The following is a 12,931-nucleotide window of genomic DNA, read 5'->3' as shown; positions in this document are numbered from 1 at the left end:
TGTTCATCCCTGTTCCATTGTTCACTTGTAGTATTTTTATGTTTTGTCTCGTATATTTCATATTGCTTATTTTTAGATCATACTGTGGTAATGTCTGCTCCCAACTCCACTGTTTCAACAAGTGAATTTCCCCAATGTGGGACCAATAAAGTCTTATTCAATCAAATCTATTGTTTTCTGGTGTTATTTCTTCTTATTATAGGCCTCACTTGTAAATTAATTTGAATTCTCTGTGTAGCGTACTAGTGCAACGAAGAGTAAATAAAAGAAAATAATAACTTCAGAACAACAGGTTGTGCAGCCTGCAAATTAATATATATGAATATAACAATAATAATAATGAACTTACTTCTGGACACTCGCACCAGTTCTGAAACACTGAAGACTCCTGATTTGATGAAGCTGTCTTCCAAGTAGACTGTAGACAAAGGCACATACACAGAAGTGAAGCATGTCATCATTAGTTAAATTAATTTGAAATTCTTTGCAATTTACTAAGTCTGTAAAAAATAAATTAGGATTTGTGTTAAATGAGCACAAACATTGGATTAACTGCCTGTATTTGGGTTTACTTGATGAATTAATGTGTTTCTTTATGCTTATACATAATTTCAGTTTTTATTTCAAGCTTTCTGTTGTATTACATGGGAAGGTAAGATAAGAGTGAAAACTTTTTTAAGCGAGTAGGAACGCGTGACTAGATTAGCCGATTAAACACATTAAACGAATGAGCCAGTACCGCAGGTGCTGCCTAGTTAATTAAATAACCAAGTTGAACTTCACAAGTGTCAATATTGACTTTGTTATGCTAAGACACAGTGTAAGTATCGTCACATGAAATTCGCTGGGATCATGAGCTGCATTTGAGGCGAGACAAGGTTGTTTCCGCCGCAGGTGATCTCCACTCGTACATTTTTACAAAACTATTTTTAGAATAAACAAACAATAATTATGATGTTTTCTTTTTATGATCTTCTGAATGACCTTCCCCAGAGACAGACAAGTAATTGACACCCAAATGACTTTGATTCAGTACTAAAAGATAGGCAGCTTGACTGGCGCTTACAAAGCCTAATGACTCCTGTGAGCCAACGGCTTTAGCAGGGAACTGCGCCACCGCCAAAAAACCTCCCAGGCCTGAGTCATTGGATCGCTGGTATGTTTTCCTTGGAACTCACATGAGCAGAACCTGCTCTTGAGGTAGAAAACTAATTACACTTCTCAAACTATTTTCATACCAACATTGTGACGACACTGTGCAGGTCAGTTCAGGGGAACGGCGCCGTCAAAAAAGAAAAAACATTCTCCACAGGTTTGCTGGCACACCTTGTTGAGCTCTGTTACCAGCCAAATTTGCAACCTCCTGTTATGCTTTGCTGTTTTTGATGTTGCCACCGGGATGATGACAATTCACATTTAATGATCCAATAAAATTTTTATATTACACCTAAGTCCATGCAAAGATTAAAAATGTCTCCTTTCAGCCAGTGAATGTCAGTCAAAGTTTTTAATTAACGCCTTTTACACTAAATGTGTCAATTTGGCTTATGTATTCTCAATTGATGGCTCATTTGTAAGCAATTTAAGACGTGGAGTAATAGCATAAGATGGACCCCCAGTTTTTGATGTTTCAAAATAGCCGTTTTTTGCACACTTCACAGCAGACTGCTACCCCTAACCACATGGTTTGTGACCAGGCTGCAGCTTGTTTTTATTACAGCAAGTCACCAGGTTCACAGCAGATCAGCACCGTAAAGGCCCGATCCACATGGAAACGGAACGAAACATAAACGATCTTTTTCTTTGTCGTTTTGGAAAGGCTTTACGTAAACACGGCATCATGTCAGGAAATGTTGTCATCCACACGAAAATGACTCGAAACACTGTCCTAAATATGCCAGGCCAGTAACCAAAAGCAGAGAAGAAGACGTACGTCATGTGCACTACGTACAAACTTTCTTTTCTTTCTTTCTTTCTTTTTTTTTAAACAAAGCTTTATTCAAATAACGTATACAATCACAGACATGATGACAGCCTGGAAAGAAGGACAGAAAATAGAAGTAACCATAAAGCAAACAGACCAAGACCCAAAGTAGCGTATTGTTGTCTACATGAAAATACAAGGGTGGCATTTTTGAGATTGTCCCACTCTGGGACCCATTTTCAAAAAAATTGCATTTCCAATACGCCATTTCCGTGTGGATGAAACACTGATACGATAAAAAAAGACTTTAGCGGATTCACCACGGACAGCCCCTAAGTAAGTGATGCTGTCGACTGCAGTGCAGTGAGCAACCTGCAGGGGCACAATAAAGCAAAGACAGAAGGGAGAACTGGTGCTGCACATACCTGGAAGAGGGTTCTTGCCTGGCTCATTGTTACTGGGACTTCCTGACTGCTGTGAGTCTGCAAACATGTAGATAGAGAGAGGAGGGGCCATGTTAGTATAACATGAGGACAACAACATACCTTCTTCCTAAAACACAGTTTCCTTGTCGTCACTCATTATTTTCAGCTATAAACCTCATGGGACTGTGACAAGAACATTTGTTTGTTTTTTACATATAAATACATCTGCATTTTACTACATCTATAAAAGCATTTTTATACACTTGTTCACTTTCTCATTCACCTATTGTTGATTAACCACCGTCAAATAAAGAAATGACTTCAGTAAATATGCAACAAAAGGACAAGTACATATGCACATTAAGGAAAAGTGTGCCGACTGTACATTGAACAGGACAGCGTTGTTTGAACAGCATGATCATGACTGGTGAGGCAAACTGAAGAGAAAGCTCTGTGTCTGACTTTCAAAGTTTTTCAAACCAGCAGACGGCTGGGTAATTTTTCAAAAGGGGGCTGAGGGAGTGTTGGGAGGGTACAGAATGTGTTCAGTCCTGCTGTGCAAGGTACGAACACAGAACAAAATGTGGAGAGAGGACAGGAGGGGCGGGAAAATACAAGGAAACATGAGTGGAATTCTTTCCACCGGCTATGCTGCTCAGGCTGTGGTATGAGATGGCCCGGATTGACGTCTTTTCCCTCTGAGCCCCGCTGGGAGGGGAATCTATCAGCTCCTGCTCTCATTTATCACTGACAGGCAACAAGGGTCCTTTTCCTTTTGCATCATGCAGCACATAAGCTGTAAAACATCACAACAAATGATAGGAATCATTGTGAGATTGCAATCTGTACACACAATGACGGTACCTTGTACTCACAAACCTTTTTCACACTAAGGTACTGTCCACACAAAAACGAGTCTAGGTGAAATTTCTTTTTATCGTAACCCTAACCCTAATTTTATCCACACAGAACTGACGTTTTGGGAGCACTGAAATGCTGAAATGAAAACAGGTCTCAGAGTGGGAACATCTCCAAACGCCACCCTTGCGTTTTCATGTAGACAACTAAGACGCTACTTTTGGGAAAACAAGGACGTCATAGTCCCTCTTCTCTCCCAGTTCACTTTATGATAGCTTTTATTTTCTTTCCTTGGTCCCGCGGGCTTGCTTCATCATGTCTCTCTTTCTGTGATTGTATACATTGTTATGTGCCACATACAGGCCTGCATTTTATCAAAATGAGTGAGATTTTAAAGTGGTTGTTTTGCCCTGTTATGTTTTTTTTCTCTTCTTCTAAATTGTGACGTCACAGACACATTGGAAACCAAATGAAAACAACAACTACTGCAGACAAAGCATCTATTGAGCTTCTTTTACTTTGGTCTCTTTTTGGATCAATCTGGGTGTAAAACGACTAACGGCCGGTCGATGAATGTGTGTTGTAGTGTAGCAAAAATGGCGCATCTCTGGCAAAAATAGAACAGAACCAGCTAGCATGTTCATCCAAGTCTTTTGTTTTTCGATTGACGCTGCAGTCATGTGATCTTGGAGTGCATGCAAATCCTGCCTTGCCTCACAGTTAACGGCAGAGTCTGAGTGGAAACCCATTGCAAATCAACCTGGGCCAAGTTTAAAGGGAGTTCATCATCCAGACAAGCAAGACAAGAAGCTCGAAATAGTGAACTCAGATACATTTGACAACAACACCCATGTTTCTGCCACAGGTCTCATGAGCTGTATTACACAGGCAACGGAGAGAAGCGCAGAAGGAGGGGTGAAAAAGAGAGGGAAAAAAAGGTTGAAAGATTTATCCCTTTCTTGCTCTCTCTCTATGTCTCTCTCCCACTCACTCTTGTTCCCCCTCTACTAAATTTGACTATTAAACAGGACTGCAAAAACAGAATGTTCTTGGCCGAAGCTCAACAATGACAAAGTAGGGAGGGAACAGGACCATACGTTAAGAAGAGAAAGAAAAAAAAAATCTTACCAGAGTGCTTAGCTCTAAAAACATGCAAGACGCACTGTGCAAGCTACAGTCCTACGATATATCTCAGCTCTGCATCCAATAAAAGTAAAATCTTGACTCCCCTAAAACTTATTTCAGTGCAGTCTCTGTTAAGTCTCTCATGTATACAAACAAAACGGTTTGACAATGTTTATTTCTGACTGGCTTATAGTCTCAAAAGCGTCACGTTCCTGTAAATTAATTCAATTTAAATGTCTGTATTGAACATGACCAAGTCATGTTCATTCATTTCGTCATTGTCTACCGCTTTATCCTCCTCCTGAGGGTCGCGGGGACCTGGAGTCAGTCCCAGGTGACATGGTGCGAAAGGCCCTCGACAGGTCACCAATCAATCACAGGGCAAACATATAGAGACCAATCATTCACTTTCACATCTACAGTCAGTTTAGTAGAGTATCTTGCTTACTGAAGTGTGTCTGCCTCCACTATGCTAGGTGTTGATATCGAGGTGTTTCTGGTTTAGCTTGTGGCTAGTTGTTAGCTTGTCGAGCGGCATGACATCCATGGCATTAGAGAAGAGAAGAATAGAGAAGTTGATGTATGGATTCAGTAATATAGACAGGCCCCAAAGGATGTTATAAACATTTAAATGGCCCTTGATAGCAAACCAACACACACACAGTCTCTGAAGCAGGTTTTGCGGCTGAGTTGAGGTTTGTGTGGATTTGGCACAGGGAACTGAGTGGCCTTGCCTCCTTGTCTTCTCCTGTACCACCCTCCCCCCTATATGCCACTTTCAGACTCATCCATCAGTCTAGTTGTGGCTGCCAACTCCAAGCTCACTCTCTGAGAACTGCTGAGAGGGAAGGAAACCAACTCGGGAACAGAAAAAGAGCACAGGAAAGTGGAGGGGTTGGAAAAAAAAAAGAAAAGGTAAAGGTGGGAAAGGAGCACCGGGTTGTTTAGATCAGATTAGAGTTTGTGGTTTGGTTTTGTTTGGTTTTCTCCTCCTTCTCCTTTTTCTTCATCAAGTGCTGAACAGGCAACCATGACAAAAAGAGCAGATGGTCATGGCAATTAGAGATCCCAGGAAGAATCTTCCAGCATGAGGCCCCACTGTAGCACCAGGAGAGACCACCTGGATGACTCAAGGTGGGATGCAAGCATATGGAGCATCTGCCAGGCCTGCACCAGACCTAGAAACACCTCCCCTATTGCATTACATTCTACCTTTGACCCAAGAAGGGCAGGCTTCATACTTCTCTTTCTTCGAATATTCACTGTAAATATGCATTTCTCAGGCTGTGAGTTTGCTCCAGTCTTCTATTTCAGACATTTCACATCTAGCACATGTTGTAACTCAACAGGTATTGAGTAGTAAAAGTCAGTTTTATTCAATTAGAAAGATTCTGACTTGTATTTTGTTTTTTTAAACAGCTCAGAAAATGGCTGAAATACAGTTGGATAAGAGGAGCCCGAATCCTGGTATCTGTATCTGTATCTGAAAGGTGTCCTGTGCAGAAGCCCGTCCAATCTGATAGTCTTTAAATAAACAGTAGTGTAACCTGTAAATAAACAGTTGCGGCCAAGGAGGCTGAGCTTTGCCCTGGAAGCTTGGCAGGGCTTGATCACAGAGCCAGACACCACACACACACACACACACACACACACACACACACACACATAAACATGCACACACACACGGCCCTTTTCCAAAAACAACATTTCTTGGCACCCACCGTCCCTGCCACTTGTTTAAATAAACAAACTGGTTCATGAAGGAAGTGAAAAAAACAGCACCATGTATGAATCAGATTATCTGCTGTTACTCAGCAGAAAAAAAAGGAAAAAAAAGTTGCAGAGGGATATTTTGGATGTGTCCATGAGTTCTTACACCTTCTTGTCCAGAGGGATACTTATCATTCCACTGTAATGATTAGGGCAATTAGGGGTAATGGCAACAGAAATCTGGCTCGGCAAGAAAGTTTCTCAGAGCTTGTGAGTCGTCTCTACACCCAAGTGTGTTACTCGTCTGGATTTTATAATAACTTAAACACTCACACACACTCTAACTAACCCACCCACTCATTTTTTTGGCATGACACCCACTAAAAGGCGGAGCCCACATGCACATACTGTACAGCGTGCATTAAATTATCCACACACTGTAGTTTGTGAAACTTTTTTTTGAAGTGACAGCGGTGCACGTGACATGTACAGATATACTCCATTAAAAAAACAAAAACAGTGCGCACGCGTGACACGCACACCCTGCAGATGCATACCGCTGTCGACATTTCAGGAGGAGAAGCCTGTCTGGCAGCCATTTTATGCCGAGCGGGGTTCTGTGCACATGTATAACACTCTGGCTGCCAGAGGCATGGGTCCCGAGCCAAGACGCATTTCAGCAGCCTGGGGAGGCGAGGGGAGGGTAGTGTAGAGGAGAGGTGGAGAGGTGGGGTGGACTCCCGGAGAAGTAGGGAAACAGTGAGAGGGAGAGGGGGGCTGAAAATATCGACCTAATTACGGAGCAGCTCTGATGCGTAATGTTTCGACAATACAGCTGCTCCTGGGTAAATATTTGATGTGGCCGAGCAGACTTTCTGCTCGGTGTCCTCCTGCCTTTCTTTCCTGTTACGCTGCAGGAGACTCCAGTGTGTCCTTTGCCACAAATGCACGCCTGAAATATGAGTGTGTGTGCGTGTGTGTGTGCAGCACAGGGCCATGCAAGTCTTGACAGAATGCATAAATGACTGTCTGCTGTATGTGCAGTGTGTGCGTGTGCAGTGTGTGTACTTTGTCCACTGTCCTGCTCTGCTCCTGGCTTCTATCATTCACAGCTTTGCTGATGACCTCACACTACTTGGGCTGAGGTCCAACAGCCGGCAGAACCTGCTCTCTTCTTCAAATCTTTCTTTCTTCCTTCCCCTCACTATCTGTCCATCGCTGTCCCAGTGCCTGCAATAGTATCTGTCCTCTATTGTACTTCCTCTCTGAATCTACAGTTCACTGTGTATCTGTGACAATATCATGTAATCTGCTAAAGCATGAGTCCTATATCTTTTTTTCTTTTTTTTAGCGATATCTTCTTCACTTTTTCATTCTTTTTTAAATGAATGTGGTTCTCTCCTCGGTTTGCCGCCTTTTTAGCCTCTTTGTCTCTTTATCTCTCTCTTTATTCCGTCCCTCGCGCTTTGTTGTCTAAACAAAGTGGCCTTTATCGGGATGAGCCGCAACCCAAACAAGCCAAACAAAAGATTCGGGCGAGGAAATCTGCCCGCAGAAGAGGGAGGATCTTATCGTGCCAGGCATTGTGTGCCAGCCTGCCAACTGGCGATGATGATCCCCCCCACCCTCACCACCACTAACCCCCTCCCTGCTCACACACACACACACACACCAAATGCTGGCATCGCAGTACCCCCTACCGCACTCGCCTGGACTCCTGCATGGCATTCTGCAAAGGTTTGGCGCCTGACCTGGCCAAAAAAAGAGAGCGACGCCGAGGGAGAAGACAAATGATGTAGCCGATTTGGACGCCATCTTGTGTCGTCTCACAAGGAGGACGAGCGTTGACTAAGTGATAAAACACAAACTATTTTACCTATATTTGGTGGGTCATCAACCCTCTACAAAAAAAAATCTGACACCTCTGTGCAGACAGAAATCGATAGTCTTGTATTCCTTTTGACAAACTATGACTATGTTGAACCAGTGGCACACACACACACACACACACACTGTGTGACACTGTAATGATTATCTCATAATTGGAACAAGGCAAGTATTTCTTATTGACTTACAGGAGCACCTAGTAATCCAGATAGCTACCCTATCAAATGACACAGACGGGGGAATGCAGGTACAATAGGATGAGTTACACACACACATGCACCCACACACACACACACACACATTCAGATGAACATAAGAGAGAAGCTGGGAGAAAGTGAGAGGGGGCAAAGTTGAAACGTCTGTGAGAACAATGACATTTTGCTTCTTTTCTCCAAGACAGACACCACAGACTTGTTCAATGGAGCGGGAAGGGACACACACACACACACACATATGCACGTACACACTCAGTAGGACTGTCGGGATTTTGAGACTTATGGAATCAAGTGGGATCCCAGCCCAGACAAGAACAATGACAAGCCATAGTGTGTGTGTGTGTGTGCATGCATGCATCATCAGTGTGTGTTTGTTTCTAATCAGTGCATGCTAATGCTGGTGGAGAGCGGGCCCTCTTTCTCTGCGCCGGCTCTCTGTGCCTTCTCCTCCATAAACTCTCACGGCAATGAAAAGAGGAGAGCATTTTAACCGAGCCGAGGAGGACAACAGGCTCCTCATTGAGGTCACCAAACAGTGTGGACGGGGAGGGAGCATATTCAGCGGCGAGTGGGCCCTGAACAACGGACTGAATGGCCTGAAAGATCATTAGCCACATCGGCCTGAGAGGAGAAGGAAGAACCGGGGCGAGCACAAAGAGATACACTGGCTCAAAACTAAAGATGCAGATGAGGGTTAAGCCGTCTGAGTTCAACTTCCCCACCTTTTTAATTTCGGAAATAAAGTTAACCCACCTTGACACATATGGACAAATCACAAGCGTTCATGGTAAAAATCTAATGTACGCAGACATGCAGGGTCCTGCACTATACACACACACTGTCGGTGTTGCATTCAGTCACTGCACATCATCAGTCCCATAAAAAATTACCAGACCGGCCTCCACTCACACTCACACACTGCTCCCCACTTACTTTGTTTGTCCTTTTCTCACACTGCAGCCGCTCCTTTTGCTTTTTTTTATTGCCTTCCCTTTTCTGTTCCTTTTACCGTGTCCTCTTTCATTTTGTGTCCCTGACACTTCACTCTCAGCTTGCTGCCCAAACTTTTTTTTTATCTCCTTTGTGGCACCTGGCACCATCCATTACATTAAGTGATAGTATTAAGGCATAGTCTTACTGTGAACACAAATCTCTAACAATTTTGATAATCTTACCAATCATTTAAGGAAATTATGATATAAAAATGCTCATTTGTTTCCCCACCAGGTCAAAAAAGATAAGCTACATAAGCTAAATTTCCCAATGGGCATTTGTAAAGAGTAGAAAAAAAATGAAAAATTTGGCACTGTTTGTATTTAAACTCAAGTCATGCTTTAGGAAGATATTTGAATATTTTACTTTTTACCAACGAAATGATTTGCTCACTTATGTGGCAAATGAAAACAACAAAATGACTCAAAGTGCTTCTTCGCATAGCCATCTTTTTCTTTCTTTTCTCACATGCATTCGGCGGCTTTCCAAAGTGTAGTCTCATCATTCACAAGTGTAATCAGCGTTAAGTCTGGCCTATGAGAAAAGGGAACTTTGCATCTGCGTTGAAACAAAGGGGCCCGTCAATGGCCAACCTTGGCATCTTTGTGGTATGCACCAAACAAACAATTAGCTTTGTTGTGGTGTAATTGACTGGCAGGACCGGGTGGCATTTACATTTGCCCGCTGTTGCCACCCTGCCATTCGGCGAGCCAGGATAAAAAAGGATAGGTCCATGCAAGGGTGGAAGGTTGGCCACATCACTCTCCTTCGTAGACACTTTTTAATAACCATGGTGGCAAACTTCCAAGCAGGAGTGTTTTTTTGTTTTGTTTTAATGCACGGCTGTGGCGGAAAGAGGGAAAGGAGGGTGGAGTGAGGACAAGACTATAGATTTCATTATGCATGCGTGTTTTCTCATTCATTGTAGTGGTGGGAAGGAGAGAGGGTAAGGGGTGTGAGGTGGGAGGGTTGGGGGAGCCAAACCAATGGCATTCCGTCATTGTAGTCCTCCTCCTACACACACACACACACACACACACAGACTGACGCACACACAAGGAGCAGTCTGGGAGCGAGCCGCTATAGGCTAATGAGGTGACACTCACCGTCTGGAGACTCGCCAAAACAGTCCATTAACTCCTAGCCAGTAGTTAAGAGGAGAAGAAGGAGAAAGGTGGTGGTGGGGAGGGTGGGGAGGAGAAAGGATGAGGCGGGGCTGGCTGAGGTGGGAGGCTAGCCAATGGGTCGGTGGGCGGAGCATGTGAGGGTCAGGAAGAAAAAAAGAAGAAGAGAGTCTGAAGTCTTTCAGGATGTGAGGGTGGGGGTATTTCTGCAGTTTTGTAGTTGTGAATGAATCAGCGGGGTAGCTGGTGGGTGGGGTGGTGTTAGTGGGGGCCATGCACGAGCGTTCACTGTCGGCGATTATGCTCCGTGGAGGCAGCTCTTGAGGAAAAGTAAGCCTGTGTGTGTGTGTGTGTGAGAGAGAGACGGAGTAGAGTTGGCGGGGTGGGCAGTAGATGCAGCGAAAGAGAAGAGGACAAGGGAGATAGATCCAAAACCCCCTAGTCAGGCAGACAGACCTTTGACAGAGGAGCTCTGTGATTTGTGTCTTTCATCTTCAGAACCCCCCCATCCACTCGGATAATTATTAGACAAATGCGGCGGACCCCTGCTGCTTGAGTGGCAATGGGCATGGGAGGCCAGAAACACAGAGAGAGGGTTCAAACCTGCACGTCTCGACTGGTCCAGAGGGAGGGGGGTTTGGACAGAGGGAATGTTAGCTGCTCAGGGTGTTTAGGGGTCTGGGAAATTCCCCGCTCTCCCAAGAGAGACAAGTTGGCCCACAGATCATAGTTCAAGGACAGCCTGGTTGTGATACTTGCGAGGCTTAACTGCTGATAGCCAGCACATTTATTTCAGCTCCCATATACTGTACTCCCCCAATAATGTATTGTTTGGTTTTCAAAGGCACTTTATATTTCTGAAAATCATCTGAAACAAATTCCCAGATTTCTGACATGCAGCTGGCCCCCCGTATTATGAATGGTAAATGTGTGGTTCTCTGGTCCACGCTGATAAGGGAGCACAGTTAGCAAATGCAACGGCAACTACATCGTTATCATCAACCAACCACAAACATACCCAAACAGCCTTGCCCCTTAAGCAAACACGCAAGAAAACATTCAGCTGTGTTCAACAACAAATTCCAGTAAAAATCACATTGAATTTAAAAAGATTTCAATAAAACGTTAACAAGTTTGCAAATAATAGGTTGTTCTCCTTAAATCAGTTAAAGAAGCAAAGCCATCTAAGACGGATTCAATCTTATGCAATGTTGATGTTGTGCATGTGAGTTCTCTGCCAGTGATGTGTCAGTGACTGTCGCATACGATGGTGTCGGGCCTCGGCCAAGAGGAGTTCCCACTGCCTGAGAGCAGCAGGCCAAGCCAGGGCAAATGGGTGCTCCCTCACAGGGCAAAATGGCTGAACTCCAGCTGGGCAGGAGGCCACAGAGGAACCCTGCCACCCATTGCCACTGTTTGCACTCCCTGTGCTCTGCCAAGTGAGCAGTGGTAAAACGCGCGTGCACACACACACGCCCACTCACACACCTTAAAGAGGGGACATGGAAGGAATTATCCGATCATAGAATGCCACCACATCTAAGACCAGATCTTGGCCCAAAACAGACAAAGAAAACAAAGCGTGCCCTCATTCAGACTTATTTTGCTGGCACTGCTCCCCTGGAACGGGACATAGGGTGGAGAAGGGGGGTTGGGGGGCGGGGGGGATCAACCACAGAGTTTAATGTGTCATTACAAGCATAAAAACAGACTACTGACATTGCCAACAGATGTCGAGCCAGTTTATTTTTGCCATTACAACTCCAGTAGGGAATGAAGCAGCAGGTGCAAAAGAACGCAGTCCTGTAGCTTTCCTTCTCTGTACAATCCAGTACACTGTGCTGCTGCATTATCACTTCACCTGATCTGTTATTCAGAAATGCATCATGGGAATAAGCCTGGGTGTCAAAACTTAATGCGTGTGTGGTATTTACTCAAATCTAGCATTGAGACCTGTCAAGTAGAGAAGCTGGCGATGAAAGTGTGGTTAGATATGGAATCTTGTTTGCTCAGATAATTAACTCAGCCAGTGAGATTATGTTTTTGGCCACATTTGTCTGTCTCTGAACAACACAGCTCAAGAGGTGTGGTGAATTTCTTTTGGGTGAATGTAGGTTTAAAAAATGATTACATTTTGGGTGATCCATTTCCAGATCACCTACTGAGCTCTCGCGCTTTCTATACTTGATACTTGGATTTACATTAGATCTTATCACTAACATTAGCCTACATGTAAGTAAGATATTACTTGTGTACCATATGTTTGAGGCTTAGCAAAGTACAGAGCAATCTTCAAGAGCCTTCATTGAAATAATGAACACACTTTCCTGAAACTCCTCGCTCCCCCCAAAAGAGTGAAGTAATGATGGAAACATGTGTAAGCTCTTTAGGTTGTAAGTTGTTCAGATGGAGGAGAGGAGCTTGTTGGTGGTTTTAAAGCCGGCTGCCTGCCGCATGGCCAGTAAAACCCCTCCTTTCCTGTTAATGAGCCTGGAGACATGACTTTCTGAGGGCCCCAGTCGGAGCCGGACCAAATCAAAGCATCCAGGGGGATCGCGGCTCTGGGCCAAGAGGGTTTCTTGAGGGAGTGGGGTTTGGGTCTCTTCACTGGCACAAGACCAAGGAGAGAAGCTTTTAGGGCAACACAGGAGATTATATGAGTCATTTGAC

The 12,931-nt window shown here is 44.1% G+C and overlaps 1 protein-coding gene across 11 annotated transcripts in view; it reads right to left on the bottom strand.

Moving 5' to 3' along the window:
• LOC122765846 (nuclear factor 1 B-type-like) overlaps positions 1–12,931 on the bottom strand; it is a 75,079-nt gene that overhangs the window by 26,932 nt on the left and 35,216 nt on the right. For 10 of the 11 annotated variants that reach the window (XM_044020290.1, XM_044020298.1, XM_044020299.1 and 7 more), the window contains 2 exons: positions 2,350–2,406; positions 350–418 (listed from right to left, as the gene is read on the bottom strand). In XM_044020290.1, coding sequence (XP_043876225.1) covers positions 350–418; positions 2,350–2,406 — 126 coding nt within the window. The remainder of the gene's footprint in view (positions 1–349; positions 419–2,349; positions 2,407–12,931) is intronic. The other variant, XM_044020297.1, reaches the window with a different exon arrangement.

This window comes from Solea senegalensis, linkage group LG3 (assembly GCF_019176455.1).
Source record: "Solea senegalensis isolate Sse05_10M linkage group LG3, IFAPA_SoseM_1, whole genome shotgun sequence".
In the NCBI taxonomy this organism is placed as follows: domain Eukaryota; kingdom Metazoa; phylum Chordata; class Actinopteri; order Pleuronectiformes; family Soleidae; genus Solea; species Solea senegalensis.
The sequence above is the reverse complement of the archived record's forward strand: the minus strand, read 5'-3'. Positions and strand labels throughout refer to the sequence as shown.